The sequence below is a fragment of the Armigeres subalbatus genome, chromosome 3, assembly GCF_024139115.2.
Source record: "Armigeres subalbatus isolate Guangzhou_Male chromosome 3, GZ_Asu_2, whole genome shotgun sequence".
Taxonomy (NCBI): Eukaryota; Metazoa; Arthropoda; class Insecta; order Diptera; family Culicidae; genus Armigeres; species Armigeres subalbatus.
This window is the reverse complement of record NC_085141.1, coordinates 118,634,685-118,661,611: the sequence shown is the minus strand read 5'-3', so window position 1 is coordinate 118,661,611 and position 26,927 is coordinate 118,634,685. Positions and strand designations below refer to the sequence as shown.

The following is a 26,927-nucleotide window of genomic DNA, read 5'->3' as shown; positions in this document are numbered from 1 at the left end:
AAGGGCTTCCCCGTGAGTTTCTGAAGAAAATCCGGAAAGACCTCGAAGTAATTAATGGAGAGATTTTTATGGAGTCTCTGGAGTAACTCCAGATTTTCTGGTAACTAATGATTTTCTGTTGGAAGTTCTGGGAAAGGGGATGTGGAAATTTCTAAGAGAATTCCTAAATGAATTGCTAAAGAAATTACCGCGAAAATAATGGAGGGTATATTTGGAAGGATTAACGGAGAAATATTTGGCTATTATTTAAGATGGATGTCGTAAAAATTCGACGAGAAATTCCTAGAGGAACTTCCAGAAGAATTCCTGTTGGAACTTTCAGATAAATATCGGGAAAAACTCCCGTAGGAATTCCCGGAGAAACTTCCGGAGGAATTCCTGGAGGAACATTCAGATAAATTCCGGAAAACTTGTTATACACGAAATTGATTCACGCTGACTCACGCCGCCACCAATCACCACCACGTCACTGGCACTGGCTGAAAATGATCTATCACGCCTCACGGTCGATAAAATTTCAATCGGTACACAGGTCTAGATAGAATATCAAGTTAAATCATGTATGGAATTTTCGATCAAACTACCAAGGTATCCCAGGGAGAACCCTTGGGAGAAACTACTGTTCCATGATAAACTTCTTCGGAATTCTCAGTAAGGCGTCTCAGAGGAAATTTTCCATTGGCGTAACTAATGGAAAATTCTAGGGGGGGGGCTAACTTTTTTTTTAAACTTTTCTATTTTAACTCTCATAACACAGAAAGTTTACCATTTTCGCTCGATTCAACTGATGTATATTGTTCGCAAGTTGGTCTACTAGATATCAATGGACGACTTAAGTATTTCATGTTCATCGACGCTCAGCCCTGTTACAAACATCAAGAAATGTCGTAGAATTCCCAAAATCCACCATAGGAAGAAACCATAGGACCACCAGAAAACCATAGGTGTTGCGCTCGCCGTAAATAGAATGTGAAACACGATCCTGATTTTTAAAGGATTTTTTGATTTGCTTCGAACCTAGAATCTATATAATAAAAATAAGTAGAGATTTCCTTCCTGACGATTTAACTCGCGAACGGGTTGACCGATTTGCAAAATTCCCACTCCAATCGATTCGACTTGAAATCCGTAAGGTTTGTATATACAAAAAGCTGATGAATTTGACGGGGAAAGGTAAAAAATCGGTAGAATACAACTTTGGGTCAGTGGTTGAGGAAAACGAAACAATAGCACGGAAATTGATCTAGAGTGCGATGCTGCAAATAGTTCAGTATGTGACATTTGCAACACACACACCCGGGCAAAGCTGGGTATTTTTCGCTAGTATATTATAAATTAAATATTGGATAAATTAGTTAGTCAAACTCTTTTCGCCCGCTTTCAATTCAGTGGCCTGACATTTCCTACGAGCTTTCAAACGGCGATCTGACCACAACAAACTAACCTTTCTTTTCTGTTAGAATAACTTCTAGGATGATTTAAAAAAACTCTGTTTTAGATCCCATTACAACTTATTGGTCGTTAATTTTCAATTTAGTTTAAAAAAAATTACAACAAATTAACGTATAAGAGCATTTGTTAACACATAGGAACATTTAACACATCTTTTCTCTTAGTAGGTCTGTTTCACGCCTACTGAGACATTTTACTGGTTGCATTGCTGCAGTGACAATAGGAGTTTAGAGAATTAAAAAAGTATGCGGAGCAGCTTTTAGGATTGGTATTAGTTAGGAAGGTTAAGATCATACGCTCGATTTAGATAACAATTACTTACAAAACCCTGGAAAAACTTGAAAATCTCAACGAATTGTTATCCATTAAGTACTTGTAATACTAATATTTTTTTTTAATTCACTTGTTGATGAGGTATTTCCTTTGGTATTTCACAAGTTATAACGTGTTTTGAGGGGTCCAGATTTTGTCATGAGCAAGCCTTATAAAAATTGCTCGAAGTTCAAAAACTTGAGCGAATAGATTCAACTTGCTGTAGTGTTTCGAAGAGAGGGGTTGGATATTGAAGACAATCCTTTCTCTGCATTTACCCCCGTATATAATCAGTGGACTAGATATGAGCAATACTTATACAAAGTAACAAATTTTCTAGGGGGGGCTAGCCAGATCCTAGGTGGGGCTATAGCCCCCCCTAGCCCCCCTGTAGTTACGCCAATGAAATTTTCCACCAAAACTTTTCCTCATTTTAGTAACACTGCTAATTTGTTTCTCAAGAAAAAAAAAATGTTACCGACAAGTGGATAGAATGGAACTAAACTTAATGTAAACTTAATTAAACAGTAAAATATCTTGCCGAAAATTCTATTTTATGAATCACCATTCCCATGATGAAATTAATTTACTCTTCGGGGAAATATTTTCTGGCCTATCAGGTGAACTAATGCATGGGGAAGGGTTCTAGAACTGAAACTAATTTCCTTGAAAGATAAAATAATTAATAAACATAATAATTGTTCAATTAAGTGGATAGCTAATCTGCTTTCTAAGACAATCATACCCATAAAATTTCATTTATTGCTGGTAACACTCTTATGCCGATGGCACACTCACACGAGTGCGTGTGCGAACGCGTCCAAGACAAAAGAATTCCTCCTGCTGATATTCTGCTTTATGAGGGCTTGGACGCGCTCCGCATCGCTCAGCTGTTTCAGATGTTCCTTCAATTGTTTAAAATGATAGTATAATATGTGTTACGTAAGATTGGCAAACATTTATGACACGCTACTTTTTCAAAGTTTTGCTACTAAATTCCTTATAAGCTCACGATGGTGTTTAAGTCAGTTGTGAAATAATTACGTAACATATGAAGGACCCCCGCATGTGCCATGATCAAAGCATATTCAAATTTTTACTAAAATCGTAAAGAAAATTGACGAAAAAAAAATTTTTTTTTGTGTACATACTATCGAGGTAAAATGTACGTACAATCGAGGGTACGTACTATCGAGGGTACGCACTATCGAGGGTACGTACTATCGAGGTATGCCTGTACTTGTTGTACCAGTGAATGATATCCTCATGTGAGTTCAGCAACGAAGGACCGAAAAGCTCTGGACCGTGTTTCACTCACGTGAACAGCGTTGAGATTGTCATGGGGTTAATTTGCTAATACCTTTTTTTGATGTTTTACAATTCTGGTTTTATGAACATGCTGCATTTAAAAGATCCTATAACTTTATCGTGACAGTATCGTTGAGGCCAATCTGGATCTATAGACGCCCATGATCGGGTGAAGCATTCAAAATTGTGGGTAGAGGGAGAGGTAGAATTGTGGCGGGTTACCTTGGGTGTTGGCCGCCTTGCAACTGAAGATGATTACACTCGATCCTTGGAGGTTGGCCGCGTGGCTCAGACTTGTTCAGATGGCATCCACGTTCCGACGTTCCGCATACTCGCTCACAGGACGGTGGCACATCGTATTTTGGGAGCTAAAAAGGGGGGAAGCCCTCGGACCTTCATGGCTTTGGGCACCGCGATCTGTAGCGCATGGTGACCGGCTCACAACCCACTAGTATGGTACTCGCCGCAACTGTCCGACAATGATGACGACTTCTAAACCGCTTACCAACGACCATCCGGAGCTCCTGAATGCGTGGTCTTCTGCGTGTTGACAAGGGTAGGCTCTGGGTTATTGATCTAAACGCTCCTATTCGTAATTACAAGATCTGGCACTGTTTTCGGGCTTGTCTGGCGAGTTGTGCGTGCAGCGTTTCAATAGTGTACCCAACAATTCCGGGTTTTCTCGTTTAACTTCAAACACTGAAGCGGCTGAACCACTAGGATCATTTACCTAAGGGAACAACACTTTTTCCTTCCAACAAACTAACTTTTTTTTCGGATCGTGCGATCAAAACCTCTATATTATCCCTGTGTTGCCGACTTTCGCCCCTTCGGTCCTCTTATCCACTCCTCACCTCTCTCCTTCCTCTTTCTTTCTCCCCTTTTTTCTGGCGGTACGGACTACCAACTACCAACAGACTACCAAGATTCTAATCGTTGCAAAAAAGAAACATTATTTTAAACATTTTTTTTTCAATTGGCTGTTTTTGTTAATTGCGCTCAGTTCTTGTTAACAAGAACATCATCAAATTTGATATTTCTATATTACGGTCTAAATAGTTACAAATAGGTTGGATTCTGATTTTACGTATTTATTTTTTTGTATTAATCAGAGGCGCATCCACGTTCTGAGTCGTGGTTAGGACAAATAGGAAAGGCCAATTTTGGGCAAAAGTTCTGGTATTAATTTGTAATTGAGTTACAACCCAACCCTAGCAACACACATGTTTCACATAGGCTACTGCAGCTCTTATGTGACCAGATTTAGTCAAAATCAAGTTGCTGCAACCATTTTTCACTGACTTGTGCTATTCGGGAAGTAACCAAAAGTTCCTTTAAGAGTACGTTTTTCGCTTAAGCAGCTCAGTGAAGCGAAAAACGTACTCTTGAAGGAACTTTTGGTTACTTGGGAAGACTGTATAAGAGTAGCATCTCCGCTGGAATCCGTTACCACAGATAAACTCTCCAACTTTCGAGATCTGTCCTGGCTATGTGAATATTTTAGGGGAAAGTATGGACACCTATTTAATAAATGTGCCGAGAACTCTACGATTCTACAAACTCTACGCTTATAGGCTGTAAGTGTTGACTAGTTCAGACACACCTCTCATTTGCTCAGAGCGGTCAATCACAAACCCGGAGAAATCCTGTAACAACCACAATTGAACCAAGAAACACCACTAGAGGACAAGACAGTCGATATGCATGCAACCTAGGACTCACTTGAAAAAATAAGGACAATTACCAATGCATTTTAAAGTTTCATTATTCGTTCATCTTCTGTAAATCATTGGATACTATCTGCAACCGTTGTGGCCCTATGAAGACATGCAGGAAGAGAAAGATAGGAGCCAAAAACATACCATGGCGGCCACTTCTGAACCCGACACTCGCCAGCTGCCGCCGTTATTGGAATTGGTTGAAGCGACCAGGGCTTTGACTCAAGACCAACACGGTGTCGGGAATGCCCCTAGGCACTCGTTCACAGCGGCAATCCTGTTGTTCTACGGAGGGAAATTTTGCTATTCGTTGCCCGCATAAGCGGAGGAAACTCATTGGATCCAAGATCTGCAAGCGGGGGCGAACCCGGCCGGTTCTTACAAAACCTTCACCTCAAAAACGACCGTTTCCTCTCGACTACTGCGTGTGTTAGTTCCCAATTTGCGAGTGGGACGGGTTCGACACCGGTTGTTGCTTCGATGATCTTTTTGCGTGCTTCTTGCTATGAAGGGGGGGAGGGGCAAGCGTCGTCGATCGTCGATCATCAACATTTTGTGCATATTCATGCCGGATGGGCAATAGCCGAAATGTAGGCAAATTACTGAAGAAGTTAAATTTCAACGCTACCTGAAGAAATTGATTTTTACAATAGTGAAATGCATTTAATACATTATTTACAATAGTTGTATGAAATCTTAGAGAGTTTACTGATCGATTCATACCAAAATCTCCAGAATCCGTTAAAAAACGACTGTTATTGGCTTTTAGTTCCTGACCACTTTTCGTGACGGTCCGAAATTTTAAACTTTGGAATGACCCCCTATCTTACCGCAAGACGTAATTCTACGCCAAAAAATCTGAAAATTGCATCACGTTAGTCATTGAAAGTGATGTCTGTGCTAGAGAATGCATGCATATTGAATGCCAAGTTGAACCTGGTGAGAAAATGTTTATTCCAAGAATACCCCTGTTAGGTGCTGGGATTAAAGATGATATTCGATTGAAAATTTACTCAATTTTCATATTTAATTGAATACAGCGTTAATCTGTTGCTCTCGAGCAATTATGAATTGCACTTTGAAGAAAATTCGTCTCAGCTCAAACTTCTCCCATGTAATATGATGGTTATGATAAGAACCAATTTGTTTTCCACAATACGCCTATTCAATCATAAGCAGCAACAAAGCTTATGATTTGTACTTTGAAAAATATTTGTCTCGGCTCAATCTTCTCTCGTGTGAAATTATGATTCTAAAAAGAACCCATTTGTTTTCAGTAATGCACCTTCCTGTGGGGTTTGAGTAAAATGCCTTCAGCGTGTGTTAACCTTCTTCGGATATTAGAAAAAACTTACGAATAAGATGTTGGGGTCATATTGACCCAGAAATGTAAATGCTTATAAAACAGTTAAATTTTAACCGAATTGCAAAGTTTATATACCGTTCGAAAGATAAACTCATCAATTGTGTGGTTATGTGGTGATATGCTGGTTCTGGAGACAATGGCCACCGGGAAACGATTTCCACGGGGACCTTGTCGGTCATATAAGGGGAACATAAAAATCGCTCCATATATGCCATTCGATCGCTAATTCTTCATAGATTCTCTTAAAACGGTAATATATGGTCCATGAGAGGGCTTCCGATGAAAGTGGCCACTCCTGGTACATGCAAGGTGCCCCCGGGGAACCCGCAGGAGGGGACATTTCCGTTTTAGCACCAAAATATGCCGTGCGGCGGCTCTTTCGTCATGATTTTCCACCAAACAGATGGTTATGCGCTTGAAATCGATAAGTGACCACATTGGCCACTCCTAGTGCATGCAAGGTGCCCCCGGGGAACCCGCAGGAAGGGACATTTCCGTTTTAGCACCAAAATATACCATGCGGCGGCTCTGTCGTCATGATTTTCCACAAAATATATGATAATGCGCTTGAAATCGCTAAGGGACCACATTGGCCACTCTTGGAGCCTATGAGGTGCCCCCGTGGAACCCGTAAAAGGGGACATTTCCGTTTTAACACCAAAATATGTCGTGCGATAGCTCTTTCGTCATGATTTTCCACAAAATAGATGATTATGTGCTCGAAATCGATAATTGGCCACATTGGCCACTCTTGGAGCCTATGAGGTGCCCTCGGGAAACCCGTAAAAGGGGACATTTCCGTTTTAACACCAAAATATGTCGTGTGGCGGCTCTTTTATCATGATTTTCCACCAAACAGATGGTCATGCGCTTGAAATCGATAAATGACCACATTGGCCACTCCTTGTATATGCAAGGTGGTCCCGGGGAACCCGTAGGAGAGGACATTTCCGTTCTGGCACCAAAATGTGCGGTGCTGCGGCTCTTTCACCATGATTTTCCACAAAATAGATGATTATGCGCTTGAAATCGATAAGTGACCACATTGGCCACTCTTGGAGCCTATGAAGGCTATTCCCTGGGGGAATTCGTAAAAGAGGACATTTCCGTTTTAACACCAAAATATGCCGTGCGGCAGCTATTTCGTCATGATATTCCACAAAATAGATGATTATGCGCTTGAAATCGATAATTGACAACATTGGCCGCTCTTTGAGTCTACCAGGGCCCCCAGGGAACCCATAGAATGGGATATTTCCGTTTTAACACCGAAATATGCCGAGCGGCGATTCTTTCGGTGTGTTTTCCCACCAAAGAGATGGTTATTCGCTCGAAATCAATAAGTGATCACATTGGCCACTCTTGAACCACATTGGCTACATTTGAAACCTATGAGGCTCCCTCGGAGAACACGTAGAAGATGATATTTTCGTTTAACACCGAAATATGTCGTGCGGCGGCTCTTTCGTCATGATTTTCCACAAAATAGATGATTATGCGCTTGAAATCGATAAGTGACCACATTGGCCACTCTTGGAATCAATGAGATGCCCACGGGGAACCCGTAGATGGTGACATTTCCGTTTTTATACCGAAATGAATAAGTGACCACATTTTCCATTTTGGAACCTATGAAGTACCGCCGTGGAGCTCATAGGAGAGGACATTTCCGTTCTTACTCTTACTTAGGGCCGATGCCCACGTAGCGTGTTTTCAAGCTGCGTGCACGCCGTGTCCACGCAAGGTATCCGGCATCAAATGTAGTCGTGCACACGTTTACGTGTGCATTACTCCATTTGATGCTGGGTACCTTGCGTGAACGCGGCGTGCAAGCAGCGTGAAAAAACTTTACGTGGACATCGGCCCTTAAAGACATGCAGCGGCTCTTTCACTATAATTTTCCATCAAATAGTTGGTAATGCTCTTGAAATCTAATATCAACCCGGGGGAACCCCAGGCCCAATTTCGGTAATTGTGGAGAGCCTTGAAGAATTCATTGAAAGTGTCTGTGCACACAAAATCTAACTCACTTTTGAGGTACTTTTCCTCAACCGAATTGCTCGCAGTAAATAGGATTCGATGAAAATCCTGCCCTATTGTTTCCTATTGAAAATTGGCCAGATCGGACTATGGGCTCCGAAGTTATGGCTAATTAAATACTAATTTCAGCAGCTACATGGGAAAATCACTTTTCTGGCACTTATGCTCATCCGATTAGCTTGCAATAAGTTGCGTTCAGCAGAAAGTTTTAGAATGCAAATAAACAAATATGAAAAATAAGAGCTATCTACCTATTAGTTACTATGTCTGAAACTTGATTATGCATATGTACAACATGTGATAGATTTAGTTCGGAAAAGGAATTGGTAACCGCCCCTTCGGTGGGGTTTGATCCCACGACCCCAGTTCGCATGACAGGTGCTTTCCCTACTAAGCTACGAAGGACCTCCGTCGTCCACCGCAGCTTAGCGGGTACTGATGAAACCAAATTCCCAGCACCAGGTACCAGCCGATCTCTCGCAATACATTTTCAGAACTAACTCTCTCATATGTATTTTTGTACACATGCCAACCAAGTAGGATGAGTATTTAGTATTGTCCGGCTCCTACACACTTGCTTCATCAGCAACGGCGCTCAATGATGTAGGGTTGTGTGAGGTAGTGCCAGTTTGGTCGTCAGATCCCGACCCGACCACCTGGGGCGAACTGGGGTCGTGGGATCAAACCCCACCGAAGGGGCGGTTACCCTCCAATACCTTTTCCGAACTAAATCTATCACATGTTGTACATATGCATAATCAAGTTTCAGACATAGTAACTAATTTCCACTCCGGGTGGCTTAATACCCGGAATATAGGCAATTAACTTTGAATGTACTACCTATTAGTGTTATATTAGACTTTTCTTATATATTTCTCAACCCTTTTGAACGAACGATAAAGGCACCATCACCACTAGGTAGATTAATCTTGTTTTTTTTTTATCAAATAGGTCATTCATTCTGAACTTAATATCTACAACCTACAAGGTACCCGCAGGAGTCTCACAGAAAGAGAGATTTTTTTTATATCAAAATGTTGCGTTTTCGTATCATTGTCGACGGCGATCGGTGAAAACCTCAAACTTCTATGAGTCGATATTGAAGGGACCATCGACTAATGGTAATATCGAGATGCGGAATAGAAAATCCTTGGAGAGCTGTTCGAAGGAATCATCACAGTAGCCCAGAAACTATTTTTTAATTTGACTCAGTATACTCAATTTCAAATGAAGAACAATTTCAAAAGCATAACCAACTTTTTGAAGACTTGTGGCCAGGGTAGACAATGATAGACGAAGATAGAGCTGCCGCAAGCGGCACAGTACATTTGATATAACCATGAAAATGTCCTCTCCTACGGGTTCGCAGGGCATCTCAAAGGTTCCGAGAGTAGACAATATCACTAATCAACTGCAAGCACATGACCATCTGTTTGGTAGAAAATAACAAAGAAAGAGCCACCGCACGGCATATTTTGGTGTTAAAATGGAAATGTACTCTTCTACGGGCTCCCGGGGGCACCTCATAGGTTCTAAGGGTGGACAATATGTCAATAATCGATGTCGAGGGCACCTACTTGGAGGAAAATCACGACGAAAGAGCCGCCGCACGGCTTATATTGGTGTAAAAATGGAAATGTCCCCTTCTACGGGTTCCTTGGGGCCCCCTCATAGGTTCCAGGCGTTGCCAATGTGGTCACTTATCGCTTTCAAGCGCATAATCATCTATTTTGTGGAAAATCATGGCGAAAGAGACGCCGCACGGCATATTTTGGTGCAAAGATGGAAATGTCCTCTCATACGGAATACCCGGGGGCACCTTGCTTGTACTAGGAGTGGCCAATGTGGTCATTTATCGATTTCAAGCGCATAACCATATGTGTGGTGGAAAATCATGACAAAAGAGCCGCCGCACGGCATATTTTAATGTTAAAACGGAAATGTCCCCTCTTGCGGGTTCCTCGGGGCGCCTTGCATGTACCAGGAGTGGCCAATGTGGTCATTTATCGATTTCAAGCGCATAACCATCTGTTTGGTGGAAAATCATGACAAAAGAGCCACCCCACGGCATATTTTGGTGCTAAAACAGAAATGTCCCCTCCTGCGGGTTCCCCGGGGGCACCTTGCATGTACCAGGAGTGGCCAATGTGGTCTTTTATCGATTTCAAGCGCAATATCATCTATTTGGTGGATAATCATGACAAAAGAGCCGCCGCACGGCATATTTTGGTGCTAAAACGGAAATGTCCCCTTTTACGGGTTCCACGGGGGCACCTTGTATGTACCAGGAGTGGCCAATGTGGTCTTTTATCGATTTCAAGCGCATTATCATCTATTTTGTGGAAAATCATGAGGACAGAGCCGCCGCACGGTATATTTTGGTGCTAAAACGGGAATGTCCCTTCCTGCGGGTTCCCCGGGGTGCCTTGCATGTACCAGGAGTGGCCAATTTATCGATTTCAAGCGCATAACCATCTGTTTGGTGGAAACTCATGACAAAAGAGCCGCCGCTCGACATATTTTGGTGCTAAAACGGAAATATCCCTTCCTGCGGGTTCCCCGGGGCGCCTTGCATGCACCAGGAGTGGCCAATGTGGTCATTTATCGATTTCAAGCGTATAAACAACTGTTTGGTGGAAAATCATGACAAAAAAGCCGCCGCACGGCATATTTTGGTGCTAAACTGAAATGTCCCCTCCTGCGGGTTCCCCGGGGGCACCTTGTATGTACCAGGAGTGGCCAATGTGGTCTTTTATCGATTTCAAGCGCATTATCATCTATTTGGTGGAGAATCATGATAAAAGAGCCGCCGCACGGCATATTTTGGTGCTAAAACAGAAATGTCCCCTCCTGCGGGTTCCCCGGGGGCACCTTGCATGTACCAGGAGTGGCCAATGTGGTCTTTCATCGATTTCAAGCACATTATCATCTATTTTGTGGAAAATCATGACGACAGAGCCGCCGCACGGTATATTTTGGTGCGACAACGGAAATGTCCCCTCCTGCGGATACCCCGGGGGCACCTTGCATGTACCAGGAGTGGCCAATGTGGTCACTTATCGATTTCAAGCGCATAACCATCTGATTGGTGGAAAATCATGACAAAAGAGCCGCCGCACGGCATATTTTGGTGCTAAAACAAAAATGTCCCCTCCTGCGGGTTCCCCGGGGGCACCTTGCATGTACCAGGAGTGGTCAATGTGGTCTTTTATCGATTTCAAGCGCATTATCATCTATTTTGTGGAAAATCATGACGACAGAGCCGCCGCACGGTATATTTTGGTGCAAAAACGGAAATGTCCCCTCCTGCGGGTTCCCCGGGGGCACCTTGCATGTACCAGGAGTGGCCACTTTCGTCGGAAGCCCTCTCATGGACCATACATTACCGTTTTAAGAGAATATATGAAGAATTAGCGATCGAATGGCATATATGGAGCGGTTTTTATGCTCCCCTTATATGACCGACAAGGTCCCCGTGGAAGTCGTTTCCCGGTGGCCATTGTCTCCAAAACCAGCATATCACCACATAGCCACAAAATTGATGAGTTTATCTTTCGAACGGTATATAAACTTTGTAATTCGGTTATAATTTGACTGTTTTATAAGCATTTACATTTCTGGGTCAATATGACCCCAACATCTTATTCGTAACTTTTTTTGTGGGGTCGTTCCTGTTGCACCTTAAAATACTTTTTTCATGTCAGATGCTTCATTTCCACAAAATATTAAAAGTCAAGAAATTTCAGAACGATCGGATTATCAGGTAAAAAGTTATTCTACTTTGAAGTTTCGTTTTGGGTCATATTGACCCCAACATCTTACTAAGGTTAATAGATTCACACATCAGCGTGTCAATCGGCGAACAGCAAGCCATGACTTTTCCTCTTCTAGTCAGACCTCACGCATCCACGGAGAGTCGCTGTGATAACTTTGTTTCGGCCATTTAGGACCACACATTTTTGGCGATCCTGCCAGTCTATTTTTTTGATCCTGTCGCTGATTTCATGTGGTGAGTTAAATTCAAATGGTTAAATTGTGACGAGTGATATATTTCAGTTTGCAAAATCACAAGACGCGTCTCGAAGACCGTCGGAAAATGGATTGTGGTTTGCTAAATCACAAGACGCGTCTCGAAGACCGTCGGAAAATTGTTTGTGGTTTGCTAAATCACAAGACAAATAAGTTAATTAAAAAAAAATAAAGGTAATCGATCTTGTATTTTCGAACATATTGAAATGAAATGAAAATATAATGAAAAAATAATAGGCATCCCTATTACTCTTTATTTTTCGAGATTTTTCGGTTGACCACATGTCATATTGCCATCTAAAAGTTATTTCATCATTATTTCATCTAAAAGTTAAATATTATACTGCAAAACCTCTTTTTGCGCCCAAAACGGGGGAGCGTAAATGGAATCAGAGCGTAAAAAGAGGGAGCGTTATTTCGAATTTAGGGCGTAAAAAGAGGGAGCGTTATTTGGAATTTTGAGCGTAAAAAGAGGGAGCGCTATTTGGAATTTGGAGCGTAAAAAAAGTTTGCAAGCTTTTAGGTAAGCAAAATTTGATATTTAACTCACTTTTAGTCATAAGATGTGTCTTTTTCCAATTTTGGTATTAGGGTCGTCCAAATTATTTCCGTTACCATGGTCGTCCAATTGTTTGAATGCTGAGGCCTTAAGATGTTCTTGGTACGCCAAAAAATCAACAAGTCATGAGTGGTGCAGATCCTTGATAACGCACAGTAAGATGTTCATCATCGTTTTCACGTATTAAAAGTTTTACAAGAACCTCCTGGAGCTTGGACCTGTGTTTTGTGATACATTGGATAGAACGTAACTATTGCATAGGTTCACGGTCATCCAAGAAAACCCTGGAATAGGCCTTAAGATCTACACGCGTAACCAGAAATCTTTCGCTTTGTTTCAAAAATGGTACAACCCCTTTGTGGTACATAGAATACAATGCGTTCATTGCATAGGCTCACCGACATCCAAGAAAACCCTGGAGAAGGCCTTAAGATCTACACGCGTAACCAGAAATCTTTCGCCTTGTTTCACAAATGGTACAACCCCTTTGTGGTACATAGAATAGAATGCGTCCATTGCATAGGTTCACGGTCACCCAAGAAAACCCTGGAATAGGCCTTAAGATCTACACGCGTAACCAGAAATCTTTCGCCTTGTTTCAAAAATGGTACAACCCCTTTGTGGTTCAAAGAATAGAATGCGTCCATTGCATAGGTTCACGGTCATCCAAGAAAACCCTGGAATAGGCCTTAAGATCTACACGCGTAAACAGAAATCTTTCGCCTGGTTTAAAAAATGGTACAACCCCTTTGTGGTTCAAACAATAGAATGCGTCCATTGCATAGGTTCACGGTCATCCAAGAAAACCCTGGAATAGGCCTTAAGATCTACACGCGTAAACAGAAATCTTTCGCCTTGTTTCAAAAATGGTACAACCCCTTTGTGGTACAAAGAATAGAATGCGTCCATTGCATAGGTTCACGGTCATCCAAGAAAACCCTGGAATAGGCCTTAAGATCTACACGCGTAACCAGAAATCTTTCGCCTTGTTTAAAAAATGGTACAACCGCTTAGTGGTACATAGAATAGAATGCATCCATTGCATAGGTTCACGGTCATCCAAGAAAACCCTGGAACAGGCCTTAAGATCTACACGCGTAAGCAGAAATCTTTCGCCTTGTTTCAAAAATGGTACAACCCCTTTGTGGTTCAAAGAATAGAATGCGTCCATTGCATAGGTTCACGGTCATCCAAGAAAACCCTGGAATAGGCCTTAAGATCTACACGCGTAAACAGAAATCTTTCGCCTGGTTTAAAAAATGGTACAACCCCTTTGTGGTTCAAAGAATAGAATGCGTCCATTGCATAGGTTCACGGTCACCCAAGTAAACCCTGGAATAGGCCTTAAGATCTACACGCGTAAACAGAAATCTTTCGCCTTGTTTCAAAAATGGTACAACCCCTTTGTGGTACATAGAATAGAATGCGTCCATTGCATAGGTTCACGGTCATCCAAGAAAACCCTGGAATAGGCCTTAAGATCTACACGCGTAACCAGAAATCTTTCGCATTGTTTCAAAAATGGTACAACCCCTTTGTGGTACATAGAATAGAATGCATCCATTGCATAGGTTCACGGTCATCCAAGAAAACCCTGGAATAGGCCTTAAGATCTACACGCGTAACCAGAAATCTTTCGCCTTGTTTCAAAAATGGTACAACCCCTTTGTGGTACATAGAATAGAATGCATCCATTGCATAGGTTCACGGTCATACAAGAAAACCCTGGAATAGGCCTTAAGATCTACACGCGTAACCAGAAATCTTTCGCCTTGTTTCAAAAATGGTACAACCCCTTTGTGGTACATAGAATAGAATGCATCCATTGCATAGGTTCACGGTCACCCAAGAAAACCCTGGAATAGGCCTTAAGATCTACACGCGTAAACAGAAATATTTCGCCTTGTTTCAAAAATGGTACAACCCCTTTGTGGTACATAGAATAGAATGCGTCCATTGCATAGGTTCACGGTCATCCAAGAAAACCCTGGAGTAGGCCTTAAGATCTACACGCGTAACCAGAAATCTTTCGCCTTGTTTCACAAATGGTACAACCCCTTTGTGGTACATAGAATAGAATGCATCCATTGCATAGGTTCACGGTCATCCAAGAAAACCCTGGAATAGGCCTTAAGATCTACACGCGTAACCAGAAATCTTTCGCCTTGTTTCAAAAGTGGTACAACCCCTTTGTGGTACATAGAATAGAATGCATCCATTGCATAGGTTCACGGTCATCCAAGAAAACCCTGGAATAGGCCTTAAGATCTACACGCGTAACCAGAAATCTTTCGCCTTGTTTCAAAAATGGTACAACCCCTTTGTGGTTCAAAGAATAGAATGCGTCCATTGCATAGGTTCACGGTCATCCAAGAAAACCCTGGAATAGGCCTTAAGATCTACACGCGTAAACAGAAATCTTTCGCCTGGTTTAAAAAATGGTACAACCCCTTTGTGGTTCAAAGAATAGAATGCGTCCATTTCATAGGTTCACGGTCACCCAAGAAAACCCTGGAATAGGCCTTAAGATCTACACGCGTAAACAGAAATCTTTCGCCTTGTTTCAAAAATGGTACAACCCCTTTGTGGTACATAGAATAGAATGCGTCCATTGCATAGGTTCACGGTCATCCAAGAAAACCCTGGAATAGGCCTTAAGATCTACACGCGTAACCAGAAATCTTTCGCCTTGTTTCAAAAATGGTACAACCCCTTTGTGGTACATAGAATAGAATGCATCCATTGCATAGGTTCACGGTCATCCAAGAAAACCCTGGAATAGGCCTTAAGATCTACACGCGTAACCAGAAATCTTTCGCCTTGTTTCAAAAATGGTACAACCCCTTTGTGGTTCAAAGAATAGAATGCGTCCATTGCATAGGTTCACGGTCATCCAAGAAAACCCTGGAATAGGCCTTAAGATCTACACGCGTAACCAGAAATCTTTCGCCTTGTTTCACAAATGGTACAACCCGTTTGTGGTTCAAAGATTAGAATGCGTCCATTGCATAGGTTCACGGTCATCCAAGAAAACCCTGGAATAGGCCTTAAGATCTACACGCGTAAACAGAAATCTTTCGCCTGGTTTAAAAAATGGTACAACCCCTTTGTGGTACATAGAATAGAATGCGTCCATTGCAAAGGTTCACGGTCACCCAAGAAAACCCTAGAGTAGGCCTTAAGATCTACACGCGCAACCAGAAATCTTTCGCCTTGTTTCACAAATGGTACAACCCCTTTGTGGTACATAGAATAGAATGCGTCCATTGCATAGGTTCACGGTCATCCAAGAAAACCCTGAAATAGGCCTTAAGATCTACATGCGTAACCAGAAATCTTTCGCCTTGTTTCACAAATGGTACAACCCCTTTGTGGTACAAAGAATAGAATGCGTCCACTGCATGGGTTCACGGTCATCCAAGAAAACCCTGGAATAGGCCTTAAGATCTGCACGCGTAACCAGAAATCTTTCGCCTTGTTTCAAAAATGGTACAACCCCTTTGTGGTACATAGAATAGAAAGCGTTCATTGCATAGGTTCACGGACATCCAAGAAAACCCTGGAGTAGGCCTTAAGATCTACACGCGTAACCAGAAATCTTTCGCCTTGTTTCACAAATGGTACAACCCCTTTGTGGTACAAAGAATAGAATGCGTCCATTGCATAGGTTCACGGTCATCCAAGAAAACCCTGGAATAGGCCTTAAGATCTACACGCGTAAACAGAAATCTTTCGCCTTGTTTAAAAAATGGTACAACCCCTTTGTGGTACAAAGAATAGAATGCGTCCATTGCATAGGTTCACGGTCACCCAAGAAAACCCTGGAGTAGGCCTTAAGATCTACACGCGTAACCAGAAATCATTCGCCTTGTTTCACAAATGGTACAACCCCTTTGTGGTACAAAGAATAGAATGCGTCCATTGCATAGGTTCACGGTCATCCAAGAAAACCCTGGAATAGGCCTTAAGATCTACACGCGTAACCAGAAATCTTTCGCCTTGTTTCAAAAATGGTACAACCCCTTTGTGGTACATAGAATAGAATGCGTCCATTGCATAGGTTCACGGTCATCCAAGAAAACCCTGAAATAGGCCTTAAGATCTACACGCGTAACCAGAATTCTTTCGCCTTGTTTCACAAATAGTACAACCCCTTTGTGGTTCATAGAATAGAATGCGTCCATTGCATAGGTTCACGGTTATCCAAGAAAACCCTGGAATAGGCCTTAAGATCTACACGCGTAACCAGAAATCTTTCGCCTTGTTTCGAAAATGGTACAACCCCTTTGTGGTACATAGAATATAATGCGTCCATTGCATAGGTTCACGGTCATCCAAGAAAACCCTGGAATAGGCCTTAAGATTTACACGCGTAACCAGAAATCTTTCGCCTTGTTTCGTAGATGGTTCAACCCCTTTGTGGTACATAGAATAGATTGCGTTCATTGCAAAGGTTGACGGTCATCCAAGAAAACCCTGGAATAGGCCTTAAGATCTACACGCGTAAACAGAAATCTTTCGCATTGTTTCAAAAATGGTACAACCCCTTTGTGGTACATAGAATAGATCTACACGCGTAACCAGAAATCTTTCGCCTTGTTTCAAAAATGGTACAACCCCTTTAAGGTACATAGAATAGAATGCGTCCATTGCATAGGTTCACGGTCATCCAAGAAAACCCTGGAGTAGGCCTTAAGATCTACACGCGTAACCAGAAATCTTTCACCTTGTTTCACAAATGGTACAACCCCTTTGTGGTACAAAGAATAGAATGCGTCCATTGCATAGGTTCACGGTCATCCAAGAAAACCCTGGAATAGGCCTTAAGATCTGCATGCGTAACCAGAAATCTTTCGCCTTGTTTCAAAAATGGTACAACCCCTTTGTGGTACATAGACTAGAATGCGTCCATTGCAAAGATTCACGGTCATCCAAGAAAACCCTGGAATAGGCCTTAAGATCTACACGCGTAACCAGTGCTCTTTCGGCTTGTTTCAAAAGCGGTACAACCCCCTTGTGGCACATATAATTGAATGCGCCCATTGCATAGGTTCATGGTCATCCAAGAAAACCTTAGAAAGGGCCTCAAGATCTACACGCGTAATCAAAAACCCTTCAGCTTGTTTTGAAAGTGGTACAACCCCTTTGTGGTACATAGAATAGAATGCGTCCATTGCATAGGTTCATGGTCATCCAAGAAAACCCTGGAAAAGGGCCTTAAAATCTACACGCGTAATCAAAAATATTTCGGCTTATTTCGAAAGTGGTACAACCCCTTTGTGGTACATATAATAGAATGCGTCCATTGCATAGGTTCATGGTCACCCAAGAAAACCCTGGATAAGGACCTTAAGATCTACACGCGTAATCTAAAATCTTTCGGCTTGTTTTGAAAGTGGTGCAACCCCTTAGAAAAGGCCTTAAAATCTACACGCTTAACCAAAAATCTTTCGCCTTGTTTCAAAAGTGGTGCAAGCTCGTTGTGGTACATAAAATATAATGCGTCCATTGCATAGGTTCATGGTCATCCAAAAAAAACTCTTGAAAAGGCCTTAAGATTTACACGCGTAACCAGAAATCTTGCGGCTTGTTTCAAAAGTGGTAAAACCCCTTTGTGGTCCATAGAATAAAATGTATCCATGGCATATGCTAATGGCCATCCTAGAAATTTATGGAGTTATACTTCTAGGCTTACACCAATAACTAGTTGGTCTTTAACCTGATATAAATACGGTACATGGTCTATGCAATATTAGCCCTTTTTTTATTACGTTTCCGGCGTGAAGTTGTCTCGTTCCAATTTATTCACTTTTTGCATTTCCAAGGAATAAACAGTTACGTACGTGATATGAATGAATTTTGTATGCTACCTGGAACCCATGACAACAAGAACTACTTGGAATGCAAATATTTCAAAATGAAGTTACACACCGTGTTTGTTCTTCAATAACTGCCTGAAGCTAATGACAACAACTTTAACTACTTGGGATGCACACATTCCAACAGATGGAGTTGCGCAACTTGTTATTTTTTTTCAATTAATGGTTCCATCATGGAGGGTAACCAGTAGACCTTGACTCTACGGAGTTCGTAGATTACTTCGAACCCATGACAATAACAAGCAGTACATGGAATGCGAAAATATACAGTTCATTTTCATTTATTTAGTCTACATCTAAACAGATAACACTGAATCAACAATTTGACACCACAATACACGGTTCGAGGCCGCATCATTTTGTCATCATAGTCATTTTGCACTTGATCTGCCCATCTCGCTCGCTGCGCTCCACGCAATCTCGTACCTGCCGGATCGAAAGCGCACACCATCTTTGCAGGGTTGCTGTTCGGCATTCTTGCAACATGTCCTGCCCAACGTACCCTTCCGGCTTTAGCTACCTTCTGGATACTGGGTTCGCCATAGAACTGAACGAGCTCGTGCTTCATTCTTCGCCGCCACACACCGTCTTCTTGCACACCGCCAAAGATGGTTCTAAGCACCCATCTCTCGAATACTCCGAGTGCTTGTAAGTCCTCCTTGAGCATTGTCCATGTTTCATGTCCGTAAGGACAACCGGTCTTATTAGCGTCTTGTACATGACACATTTGGTGCGGTTGCAAATCTTTTTTGACCGCAGTTTCTTCTGGAGCCCGTAGTAGGCCCGACTTCCACAGATGATGCGCCTTCGTATTTCACGACTAACATTGTTATCAGCCGTTAGCAAGGATCTGAGGTAGACGAATTCCTCGACCACCTCGAAGGTATCCTCGTCTATCGTAACACTTATATACAGTATTGACCCGATTTTGTCATCTCTCCTACTCTGATTTTGTCGACCCCGCATTTTTGTCGTTTTTATTATTTTCAAATAATACCGCAAACTACAATGATTTTCGTGAAATAACGTTCACCGCCTGTGGTTTATTATGAATTAATTCAGAGAACCTGTCAAGAATTTTGTAAGCCTCTTCGACAAGAAATTACGGATTTCGTTCACGTATTTTGCCTTTCCAAGGCATAAACTGATTCATATTAGCGAAACAAACAAAAAAAATTAAAATAAAAATTGTTCCAATTTTGTCACATTGTCTATTTCATCACCCAGAATTCACTAGGAATGATAAAATCGGGATATTACTGTACCAAGAAGAGGCCACAAAAAGTGTTCAACGCTCAATAACTGCGTCCATTACGGAGCCCACGACCACAAAAAGAATTACTTTAAAGACAAACATAGACCAAGAAGGGGTCACACAACTTGTTTATTTTCAAATAACTGCCCACATTAAGGAGGTTGATTCACCGACCTTGACTCTATGTTCGTAGACTACCAGGAACTCACGACAACAACAAGAACTACTTTAAATACACACATATATAAGGAAGGGGTCACACAACTTGTTTATTCTTCAATAACTGCCTCCAATTCGGAAGTTGATCCACAGACCTTGACCCTTGGAGTTCGTAGACAACCTGAAGCCCACAACAACAACAAGAACTACTTGGAATACAAAAACATACCAAGAAGGGGTCACACAACTTGTGCTCTCTTTGATATCTGTCTCCATTATGAAGGTTGATCCACAGACCTTGACTCTTGGAGTTTGTAGACTACCTGGATACCACAGCAGCAAAAAGAACTATTTGGAATACAAACATATACCTAGGAGGGGGCCACACAACCTGTTTATTCTTCAATAACTGCCTCCATTACTGAGGATGATCAACATACCTTGACTCTATGGAGTTCGTAGACTCCCTGGAACCAATGACAGCAACAAGAGCTACTTGGAATGCAAACATATAACAAGAAGGGGTCACACAACTTGTGCACTTTTCGATAACTGTCTCTATTACGGAAGTTGATCCGTAGTATTTGACTCTATGGAGTTCGTAGACTACCTGTAACTCACGACAACAACAAGAACTGCATGAAATACGAGCATATACCTAGAAGAGGTCTCCCAACTTTTTTATTCTTTAATATCTGTCTCCATTACTGAGGTTTATCCACAGACCTTGACTCTATGGAGTTAGTAGACTACCTGGAGCCTACGACAACAACGAGAACTACTTGGAATACAAACATATACCAAGAAGGGGTTACACAACTTGTTTATTCTCCAATAACTGTCTCCGTTACGGGGGTTGATCCACAGACCATGACTCTATGGAGTTCGTAGACTACCTGGCATCAATGACAACATCAAGATCTACTTGAAATACAAATATATACCTAGAAGGGGTCGCACAACTTGTTTATTCTTCAATAACTGCTTCCATTACGGAGGTTGATCCACAGACCTTGACTCTATGGAGTTCGTAGACTACCTGGCATCAATGACAACATCAAGATCTACTTGAAATACAAATATATACCCAGAAGGGGTCGCACAACTTGTTTATTCTTCAATAACTGCCTCCATTACGGAGGTTGATCCACAGACCTTGACTCTGTGGAATTCGTAGACTACCTGGAGCCTTCGACAACAACGAGGACTACTTGGAATACAAACATATACCAAGAAGGGGTCACACAACGTGCTTATTCTCCAATAACTGTCTCCGTTACGGAGGTTGATCCACAGACCATGACTCTATGGAGTTCGTAGACTACCTGGCATCAATGACAACATCAAGATCTACTTGAAATACAAATATATACCTAGAAGGGGTCGCACAACTTGTTTATTCTTCAATAACTGCTTCCATTACGGAGGTTGATCTACAGACCTTGACTCTATGGAGTTCGTAGACTACCTGGCAACAACGATCACATCAAGATCTACTTGAATTACAAATATAAACCTAGAATGGGTCGCACAACTTGTTTATTTTTCAATAACTGCCTCCATTACGGAGGTTGAACCACAGACCTTGACTCTGTGGAGTTCGTAGACTTCCTGGAGCCCACGACAACAACAAAAACTACTTGAAATACAAACATATACCAAGAAGGGGTTACACAACTTGTTTATTCTCCAATAACTGTCTCCGTTACGGAGGTTGATCCACAGACCTTGACTCTATTGAGTTGGTAAACTTCATGGAGCCCACGACAACAACAAAAACTACAAGGAACACAAACATATACCAAGAAGGGGTCACACAACTTGTTTATTCTTCAATAACTGCCTCCATTACGGAGGTTGATCCACAGACCTTGACTCTATGGAGTTCGTAGACTACCTGGCATCAAGGACAACATCAAGATCTACTGAATTACAAATATGTACCTAGAAGGGGTCGCACAACTTGTTTATTATTCAATAACTGCCTTCATTACGGAGGTTGAACCACAGACCTTGACTCTGTGGAGTTCGTAGACTTCCTGGAGCCCACGACAACAACAAGAACTACTTGAAATACAAACATATACCAAGAAGGGGTTACACAACTTGTTTATTCTCCAATAACTGTCTCCGTTACGGAGGTTGATCCACAGACCTTGACTCTATGGAGCTGGTAAACTTCCTGGAGCCCACGAAAACAACAAACACTACAAGGAATACAAACATATACCCAGAAGGGGTCACACAACTTGTTTATGCTTCAATAACTGCCTCCATCACGGAGGTTGATCTACAGACCTTGACTCTATTGAATTCGTAGAGTACCTGACATCAATGACAACATTAAGATCTACTTGAAATACAAATATATACCTAGAAGGGGTCGCACAACTTGTTTAGTCTTCAATAACTGCCTCCATTACGGAGGTTGATCCACAGACCTTGACTCTGTGGAGTTCGTAGACTACCTGGAGCCCACGACAACAACAAGAACTACTTGGAATCCAAACATATACCAAGAAGGGGTTACAGAACTTGTTTATTCTCCAATAACTGTCTCCGTTACGGAGGTTGATCCACAGACCTTGATTCTATGGAGTTGGTAAACTTCCTGGAGCCCACGACAACAACAAGAACTACAAGGAATACAAACATATACCCAGAAGGGGTCACACAACTTGTTTATGCTTCAATAACTGCCTCCATCACGGAGGTTGATCTACAGACCTTGACTCTATTGAATTCGTAGAGTACCTGACATCAATGACAACATTAAGATCTACTTGAAATACAAATATATACCTAGAAGGGGTCGCACAATTTGTTTATTCTTCAATAACTGCCTCCATTACGGAGGTTGATCCACAGACCTTGACTCTGTGGAGTTCGTAGACTTTATGGAGCCCACGACAACAACAAGAACTACTTGGAATACAAACATATACCAAGAAGGGGTCACACAACTTGTTTATTCTTAAATAACTGTCTCCATTACGAAGGTTGATCAACAGATCTTGACTGTGTGGAGTTCGTAGATCATGACAACAGCTAATACCACTGCGCATGCAAGCCTATATTCTGTTTCTAGAACATCCGCAGTACTTAGATCATCTAAAACCAACCTCCGAAACTAATCCAAATTTGCCTCATATAAATGCTTGAAACTTTTTTTACGCTCCTATAGGGCGTAAAAAGAGGGAGCGTTATTTCGAATTTGGAGCGTAAAAAGAGGGAGCGTTATTTGGAATTTTGAGCGTAAAAAGAGGGAGCGTAAAAGGAGGGAGCGTAAAAGGAGGGAGCGTAAAAAGAGGTTTTACAGTAATTGTTAAACAGTATAATTGTTAAATAGTGTGCCAAACGATGGCTCGAAGAAGGTTAAATGCGGCAAAGAAATTTTTTTTGAAAAAGGCAACAAATAAAAACACAGGGTTCGTTGCCCAAAAGATTCCTATGTTGATGGTAAACATAACCTCTGAAAGAAGGATACGTTAACATAACGCCAAAATTGGACAAATTTACAACCTGATCCCATCTTTTTGCTTTTTGTGTGACTCTTACAAATGTTCCCCCAAAAAGCACGCCGTAGATTAGTGTTTTTCTCTAATACAGTTTTATTTAAGAAAATTTAACATATAGCAACAAAACGAAGAGGAGTCAATTGACCTTCCACCTGGACCTTCCGGTGCACAAATGATCACGCTCTCGGAGCAAAACTTTGATTTCTATTCCAATTCCGAAGTTGATGTTGAAATGAGTCAAACATTGGTTGTACCAACTCTGGGGCCACTTTTGCATACCTATGGCCGCCGACGATCTATTGAGCAGTTGCTGCAGGATTGAGAGACAGCCCCGTCGGTCTCTGATATCAATGTTGATGATAATACGATCAAAATCGTACGTATCGAGTTCCTGAACGATACCATCGCATCGTCACCGGGTGTAGTTGTGATGGATGCTCAATCAGGTAATTTTTATTTCCAATTAAAAAACAGTTCATCTATTAATTTATTTGTTTGTCTTTTAGGTTGCTCTTGTGGAAAGTCTGACGAGGTTGAGAAACATAAAGCTTCGATGGAATCTTTGCGGAGAAAGAGGGATGCATTGCTTTTAGAGAACGCTCAGCTAAAAGCTCAAAACTCGAGGCTGTTAGATTCTCTAACATCGAAACTTCTACCAAGCCTAGAGAAGCCATTTAATGAGGAGGAAGAGGGGTTTCTTGATTGTGAAGTTTTAATACGATTGTCCCATGAAGCTGGTGACAGCGACTATTTGTTCCTGAAGTTCCTCCTGATGAAGTTATTCCCAGATGGTTTGGTTGGACGCTCAGTAACGGGGCGCCCATCAAACAATCCTTTCGGCCGTCCAAAGAAAAACGATATGCGGTCCTCTGAGAATATTTCCTCCATGAACCACGAAGTGACCAGAGAAACAGGAAAAATACAACTGGACCCGATGAAAGTAAAGTGGATAAAAAGTATGAAGATTATTTAGCTTTTGGTTTTATTGCAATCTCGTAATATTATTATTTTATGTTTATAGGACATCTATACGAGCGCCGTATTTTCCTACGCGATGATGCTGTAGCAGCTAACGTGTGCTACAAAGGGGCAGGCCGCCTGATGACAAGGGTCATTGCAAACGCTTCGCGGTAATTCAATTTTATTTCTTCTTAAGGATTCCATGGAATCAGCGATAATTTTAACATGTCGTGAAGTTGATTTTGTTTTAATCAGATTAGCGTTGATGTAGTCAAAAAATTGGTCTTTTTTATTTTGAGGAAAATAATAAGATGTTTGGTAAGCGTTCTAAACTCAAAAATATCTGTATCATCCGGAATATGAAATCAACAAATTTGTTATAATTTATTTTTGTAATTTTTTCATTATTTTCAACGCATCATATCCCAAAAATAGGAGAAAAAGCATCCTAATTAGTGGTAGCTACAAATATCATGTTGATAACAGAACTTGTTATCAAATCTCCATAAAATTCCCGTTATCACTGTTTGACAAGAATATCTGCCTGACAACATAAGGCCGTTACAAATATTTAATTGACTTTTTGTCCTACTAGTCTCCGAAAGGTCAAGGGGGGGATAATAAAAAATAAATATTAAAATGAAAAAAATCAAAAAACTCCTCGGATTTGTTAAAGAATGTTTTGAAAATCCTCAAAATTATCCGAATTTTATTTTATTGCCCCCTCAAAATATCATTTTTTGGCGAAAAAAATCCGAGGGGGGGGGAGACAAAATGGATTTTAAATATTTGTATCGGCCTAATGTGATGTTGAATAAATAAATTAATATAACAAGTTTACTTATCAAGTTGTTCATAACGATAACAATGTGAGCTATTAAAATGTTTTCAGAGCATCAATTTATTGTTATCGATTGTGTTATGTTGGCTGTTTATTCGACCAAAATGAGCACATACTAAATTTTCGCAAAATTGTTAACCGGGTATCACAAGGTGTTATCAGTTTGTTTGCAAACTTTGCTCAGGGAGACTACCACTTGAGCTATGATATAACGAAATCTGAGAGAAATGGAGAAATATTTAATGCTGTATTGTTCGAAATTGTTCGGAAAGCCAAATATATTATCTAGAAATTTATCTTGGAATGTATTGACTTAGTAGCTTGCTTAGTAGCCATAGTGGGATTACCTGTAGGATCAGATATTTTGGACTTATAAGGACTAATAAGGTTGCCGGATTTTACAAAGCTATTCAGAAGTTCGAATTTCTTATGTGAAAGATTAGTTTGGAGTAATTGGCTAGCAGTACTAGTTGATGCCAAATAATTAATGCTGTACTATACGCGAAACTAAAAGTTGGATTAAATGTACGAATTTGAATTGGATTTGGATTGGCTTTGTATTGGATTTGGTTTGAATTTGGATAAGAATTGGATCGGATTTAAATTTGGATTCGAAAAAAAAATTGGATTTGGATTGGATTGGATTGCATTGGATTGGATTGGATTTGGATTGGATTTGGATTGGATTTGGATTGGATTTGGCTTGGATTTGGCTTGGATTTGGATTGGATTTGGATTGGATTTGGATTGCATTTGGATTGCATTTGGATTGGATTTGGATTGGATTTGGATTGGATTTGGATTGGATTTGGATTGAATTTGGATGGGATTTGGATTGGATTTGGATGGGATTTGGATTGGATTTGGATTGGAACTAAATCCAAGTTTGGATTGGATTTGAATTAGATATGGATTGAATATGCTTGGAATTTGATTTGGATTGAATTTGCATTGAATTTGATTTGGATTGAATTTGGATGGATCGATTTTCTCATCTTTATAAAGTTGTTCTCAAATCTTATAAGTAATGAAGTTCAACACCTAGCTTTGGATTGCATTTGGGTAAAATTTGGAATGTTTTTGGAGGAAATTGTCATTGTATTTGACAAACAAAAGAAGGCCATTGGCATCGTAAATTTGTTGTTCTCTAATCATCCAACGAAAGAATGAATCACGTTTTATCTTTCATGACCCACGGTTTGGGAACCCACACTCTGAATTATTGTTCTGGTATTAAAACCATGATGTTGAGTCAAATTTAATTTTGTGTGTAGTTTTCAATGGAGTTAACCGGTTGCTCAATTGCAACCGATGTTCACCTTCGGCTTACTTAAATAATCCAGGAGAAAAACAAGCATTGCATTCTATGCTAGAAGATTTTTTTTTTGCGTTTTTAATGAGAGAAGACCTCCGCGGCGTGCACACACATCCACAGAGAGTCGCTGTCATAACTTTGTTTCGGCCATTTAGGACCACACACTTCCCAATCACAAGCAGCGACAAAACCGAAACAAAATCTAGAGAAAATTTC

General features: G+C 41.1%; 1 protein-coding gene across 1 annotated transcript; it reads left to right on the top strand.

Annotated features, from left to right (window-relative positions):
* Positions 1 to 4,603: 4,603 nt before the first annotated feature.
* Positions 4,604 to 24,729, top strand: LOC134221924 (uncharacterized). Its single transcript, XM_062701088.1, has 4 exons — positions 4,604 to 4,649; positions 23,925 to 24,041; positions 24,102 to 24,551; positions 24,617 to 24,729. Exons 1-4 carry the CDS (start codon positions 4,604 to 4,606, stop codon positions 24,727 to 24,729), a joined length of 726 nt encoding a protein of 241 aa, XP_062557072.1.
* The last annotated feature ends 2,198 nt before the right edge of the window (positions 24,730 to 26,927 follow it).